Here is a 6,073-nt window from a genome sequence, read left to right as displayed (position 1 = left end):
GCAGTTGGTATGTTTGATCGACAGATCGCCTTGTTCTTCAGACTCACCACCTGGAAACTCTTGCCTGCCCATTCCAGTAGCATCCCGGCCCAATGCTCACTGGATATCCAGGACAACTTCTCCCCCTTTTTCCTGGCTAGATACAGAGTTCGTGTCATCCATGTACTTGCCTTTTGGTTGAATATTTTCATCAGGAGACATGGGCAGCTGGGCATCCCTGGGTGTTGCAGATGCTGACGGCACGTTGGTACTGGCAATGATGGAACAACTACATTGAAAGCTGCATAGCTGGAGCAGTTGGAGCAGGAGAGGCAGATTCAACGGCATATTGATTCAACATTTCATTTTTAGAAATCAAGTTTGTTGCAGAAATAATAACAGGTTTATGCCTCTGGATAATGGACTGCGGCAGACCATGATTCAGGTTCGAAAATAAGGCTGTTGTCTGAAAACATTTCCTAAAAATTTTTGAAACCAAACACATTTCCCCCTAAATGGCGGCAATTTAGTTTGTTCTAATGATTTCAACATTGTTTTTATATTTTGCTAGTCATAGAAGAGCTGATTATGTTTTTTGTCTACCAAAGACAACAACATAAGAGCTTTCAGTTATACATGCAACACAATAACAATGTACACATTGGTGGAATCAGTCAGAAGGAGAGTAATAAACAAGGCCAAAGACAGCATATAAGGGCTCTTTAATCATGCATACCATAGATTCATATTCTACACGTTTATTAGCTATGGAGGAATCATTAACCTTCCTCCAAAAAATTGTCTACCACCATCCTAACTTTGTTATGCGCGTGCACAAAACAAGGACAACGAAATGAAAAAATCATTTCAGTGAACCAATACTATTTACTTCTTATGCAATTCACTCCTCTACAGTGTAATTAGTAATTCATTTTTTGTATGCTAATTCTTGTCTTACCTCTACTTATTTATTTAAAACCCTACATACTAAATTACATTCTTCCTTTGCCATCAACACAATAAATGTTATATATATATATATAATGACAATTATCACCTATACTATATAAAAAGAATATCTTTTGATATCACAAACGGCAGTTATAACATCATAACATTAATTTTATTATTATGCCTATAATACTCATTAGTTTATTTTCTCTTTTTCTTCTCTTTGTTTATTTCTTTTCTTTTTAAAAATAAAATATGATTTATTGATTTATATATAATTTTTTTATTTATAATATATTTTAAAATATAAAATATTATTTATTATATACATACAAAAACTAAGTGTCACGACAACTAGTGCTAAAAATAAATACGAACACAACTTTTTATTCAAAAGGTGGGTACCTATTTTCTTTTATTTAGATAGTTTTTTACTCATTTGCCGTTCCCCATTAGGTAAAATGCCATTAACCCATTGTGAAATTTTTTTAAAAATATTTTTCAATTGAAAAGTCTAAGATATTTCCCTTGTTGGAAGATGGTTTGCACAGCAAATCAAGAACAAAATCCCAGCTCCCTTCTTCCTCGTCACTCCTCCCCCATTTGCCGAAACCTCCGAAATACACCTCCGCTGCAGAAATTCTGACAAGTAATACGGGTGAAGAAGTAGAAAAATGGCAAATACGGAGCCTCCAAGCAGCAGCAACTCGGCTGTCGACTGCGGAACTGTCCCTTCCCTCGTTTCCTCCTTCATTGACACTTTCGTCGATTTCTCCGTCAGCGGCGGCCTTTTCTTGCCTCCAGACCCGGACCCGATTAAGGACAGTAATAGTCCGTTGCAAACTGTATTTGATCAGCCCACACGTCTCATTGCCATCGGTGACCTCCACGGAGACCTTCCCAAGGCCAAGAAGGCCTTGAGGCTCGCCGGTTTGATCGGTCCAGAGGATCGCTGGTCTGGCGGCTCCACCACCGTTGTTCAGGTTGGTGATATTTTTGATCGAGGGGGAGATGAGATTAAGTTGCTGTATTTCTTCGAGAAATTGAAGAGGGAGGCTGCCAAATCTGGTGGTCTGGTTATTACCATGAATGGGAATCATGAAATCATGAATGTGGATGGGGACTTCCGGTATGTGACCCCGGAGGGTCTCAGGGAGTTCGAGAATTGGGGAGTGTGGCAATGTGTTGGGAATTCTATGAAGAAGAGGTGTGATGGGATGGATGAAAATGTTGTGGTTAAGGATTTATTTGATGGCGTGCCTGATGAGTTTCCGAGGATTAATAAGGAGTTTCAGAATGGAGCTAGGGCTCGTTTTGCTGCTCTGAGGCCTAGTGGCTTGATTGCAAATAGATTCTTGTCGAAAAACCAGACAGTTGTTGTAGTGGGGGACTCAGTTTTTGCTCATGGTGGGTTGTTGCAGAAACACGTTCTTTATGGCTTGGAACGTGTGAATGAGGAGGTTAGGGATTGGATTCGCGGGGTGAAGGAGAAGGTAGCCAATCAGTTGGTGAGGGGAAGGAACTCCATTGTTTGGCTGAGAAGCTTCTCGCATGAGTTGGCCAAGGACTGTGATTGTTCGATGCTTGAGCACGTGCTTGAGACTATTCCTGGGGTGAAGAGGATGATCATGGGGCATACAATTCAGTCTGATGGTATTAATGCTATTTGTGGCAACCGTGCAATAAGGGTTGATGTGGGAATGTCTAAGTTATGTGGTGATAAATTTCCAGAGGTTTTGGAGATCAATGAACATTCTGAACTCAGGGTTTTGACATCCAATCCTCTGTACTTTAAAGGATATGAGGCTCCTAGGCATGCCAGTAAGAACAATGGGCTTGGATCATTGATTCCTGAAGAAAGAGCAAGGCAAGTCGAGGTGAATGCTTGAGTGTTGATGGGTTATTGGGATATCCTTTCGTATTTGAAAGAATACAAGGAGTCATTTCATGGCAATAAGAAGGGTGGGCTTGATTCAGTCCCTGAAGTTGCTAGGCAAACTCAGGTGAATGCTTGAGTATTGATCTGTTTAAATGCCTCAAGTTCGTCAAGGTTTACTAATTCTTGGAGTTGTTACTCCTTTCAATTGACCTAATTGCCAAAATAGTCACAGGCAAAGGTGATCAGAAAATTGTTAGATACCTTTAATCATGAACGGTGACATTGTTCAGTTGTTAAACAGCTCTGACCCTTGTGATTACATACAAGTGAGTCTCTATTTCTGCCCGGGTTTTTGTTGGTTATATGTTCAAAGGTTTGGCTTAATTATTTGCTGCTGAACTAATTTTGTTTTCCACATATTTTTTGGTTGCATCCCGTATATTTCCATCTCTCAGAATGCACAAATGCTATGCACAATTTGCATTTCACTTGAAGTTTGTAATCAAGCTTGTGTAATAATGCCAGAATTATTGAGGTTTCACAGCTGATAGAAAACTATAGGACCGTAGCATTGCACTGGTTATGGTACTTTTCCTAAGGCAATGTTTAGTATGTGAACAATAGATGGCTTAAAGACCTCTTACTTTGCTGATTATGTTCATGATTTTTGTATAGGGTATTCATGATCTTCTCAGCTTCATATGGTTTACTGTTTTGAAAACTTCTACCTTTGTCGCCATCTAAGTTTTTTATCATGCAATACTTTCTTATCTAAAGCCTACCCAACTGTATCTTTCGACTTTAAAAATTATGAGCTATGATTCTCATATATATATATATATATCACTTAAATTACAATTGAAAGTTAGATTGCCATAAAGCCAAGATAGCTTTATGGTTAGTCTAACAGATTTTCCAGGAGTTTGCAGTTGAGATATGCTATGATATAATAAGTAAAAATGGAGATATGGTGCTCTGTGACATATCCTGGAAATTCTTGTCCATTCTTTTTGGGTAGTTTTTCTGCTGCTTTGCATTGTTGAATCAGTAGTTGTGGGAATGATTGTACAATTATGATTTGATAGATGCTTTGAGTAACTCATTACTGATGCTTTGAAACGGATTACAGAGCATAAAGAGGATAAAAAGTGTGGATTAGGAAGTCAAGCTTATAATCCTGAAGGAGCTAAGGGAGTTTTTGGGTTATGTGCAGCAACTGTCTGGACAACTTGAGTAACCGAATTTCTATGGGGCAGATGGACTCTGATTTGCTCAATGGAATTAAAGTAGCTGCATCATGTCCTGCATGAGTTTATTATGAATAGGTTGTTGAAAAACCAGACAATTGCAGTTGTCTGAGTTCCTATATTTGTGTGCTGTGAATTTGTCTTAAATAAGTTTTTCTGTGAATTTGGAGCTTCTGAATGAAGGGTGAAGGAAATTGACGTGGAGGAGGAGCTCGTCTGGCACAATCTTGGAGACCCTTAACCAAATGTAAAGAAGGTTAAGGGTCTAAAGATACAGTACTACCAGGATGATGATTATGTTGTTGAATGTTGATGATGTTCATGTGGGGATGGAGTAGGTAGGCGTGGGAGGAGGTCTTATACTGAGAGTTAGAAGATAATTTACTCTTGGTCTGTGTGCTTGTGGGGAAAAAATGAATTGCATTCAAAGACTGTATGTGTGCGTTTTTTGTTCATCAATCAAAAAGAATTTCTTAATACTAGTATTTACTGCTCTCTATTTTTCTTTTTCCTTTTTTTTGGGTGGGGGCATATGAAAGTTATCAAAATTATTTAGATTTTTACTTTCTTTCGATAAGCTCTCAAGTACGGGTCAATTACCAAAAAGAATTAAGATATTCAAGTTCAACTCGAGTTTTGTTTGGTTAAAATCTTTTCGAGCATAAATATTTGGTCACTGTATTGACCTTTTGAACGAGACATTATACCTCTTTGCGAAAATATTAAAATTATTAACGATTTAGCACAAAATGGTTAGTATTACCTTCAATTAGTCCAGTTTAATCCATCCCAACCCTTTGTACTATCATAAGTATCAGTTTGTTATTGGATCGGAGTATGCTGCCTCTTCCTATGCATATATTATATATACCAAGAAGTTCCGCCTACCCGCCACCACCATTGCAAAGTTGGATCCAAAGTTTGATATTCCATAGGCAAGAAAGAACGCCAGGTAAATAATACACGCATCATTCTGATTTTGCGACATTGCATTTTAATTCTGTAATTATATCAATTCCATATTTTAACTTTACAATTTGTTAGAATTGTAAATTCATCCTTCAACCTTTTCAAATTACACTATTTACTCATCAACTACAAGCGGATATGAAATGCAGACTATAAATTTTGTTAGTAGAATAAGTTCAATTTATTTTTATGTTCCAAATACTTTTGTTACTCATTAATTATGTCAATTTAACTTTTAAATTATTATTTATTTTATACTTTAAAATTTTAAATATTTATTTATTTATTAATAAATATAATTTCATGGTGCTTGGGTAGGGGATACTAATTTAAATATAATAAAATGGACATATTAGGAATTACATGATTGTTTAACTTATTTTTACCAAAAACTATTCAATGAATTTCTTTTTTAGATTTTATTTAAATTTAATTAAATAAGTAGATAATTGTTTAACTTTGCCTAAAAACTTACATAATTTAGCTTTATTTTACATCTAATACACTTTTATTATTATTATTTTTTATTATAATATTTTAAATTTAAATAAAATAATAAATTTTGACTAACATACTGACTTATTTATTAGGTAGAAGCAAACCATAAAGATGTTAGATATAATTTTGTCAAAAAAACACAGAAAGTTCACATGTAATTTCACTAAATCTCAAGGGAGCGGAGTATAATTACTCCTAATCGTTATATTTTCTATTATTTAATTTGTTTTATATGCCACATCCACCATTATATATATAAAATATTATATTTTTATAAAATTTTCTGTAAATTATTTTTTGCTACCCAAATTCTATTATTTTTATATTTTATTATATAATTTTTTACAATAAATTATAATTTTTTTTGTTGGAAAAAACATTAAATGCACTATAGATATAATATTTTATTCATATTGTTTTTTATAAATACAATGCATGTGATATTTTTTTTAATTAAAAAATAATTATATATAATAAAGTACATATTTTATAAAATTAAGATGATAAGTTAATTTAAATAAATAAATAAATAGATGGCGGACTATTAGAA

At 34.8% G+C, this 6,073-nt stretch overlaps 1 protein-coding gene across 2 annotated transcripts; it reads left to right on the top strand.

Moving 5' to 3' along the window:
- Nucleotides 1–1,447: 1,447 nt before the first annotated feature.
- Nucleotides 1,448–4,541, top strand: SLP2 (Calcineurin-like metallo-phosphoesterase superfamily protein). 2 transcript variants are annotated; one of them, XM_011091052.3, is made up of 2 exons: nt 1,448–2,933; nt 3,939–4,541. In XM_011091052.3, exon 1 carries the CDS (start codon nt 1,605–1,607, stop codon nt 2,817–2,819), a length of 1,215 nt encoding a protein of 404 aa, XP_011089354.1. In that variant the 5' UTR covers nt 1,448–1,604; the 3' UTR covers nt 2,820–2,933; nt 3,939–4,541. The 2 variants fall into 2 exon arrangements, with proteins under 2 accessions (XP_011089354.1, XP_011089353.1); XM_011091051.3 differs by having other exon boundaries at nt 1,448–3,135.
- Nucleotides 4,542–6,073: the final 1,532 nt, after the last annotated feature.

This window comes from Sesamum indicum, linkage group LG9 (genome assembly GCF_026168435.1).
Source record: "Sesamum indicum cultivar Baizhima isolate 11 linkage group LG9, ASM2616843v1, whole genome shotgun sequence".
Classification (NCBI taxonomy): domain Eukaryota; kingdom Viridiplantae; phylum Streptophyta; class Magnoliopsida; order Lamiales; family Pedaliaceae; genus Sesamum; species Sesamum indicum.
This window is presented reverse-complemented; position numbering and strand designations above follow the sequence as displayed.

Excerpts from the sequence above, each read along its gene's own strand:
- SLP2 (XM_011091052.3), top strand. The coding sequence starts at position 1,605 with ATGGCAAATACGGAGCCTCCAAGCAGCAGCAACTCGGCTGTCGACTGC.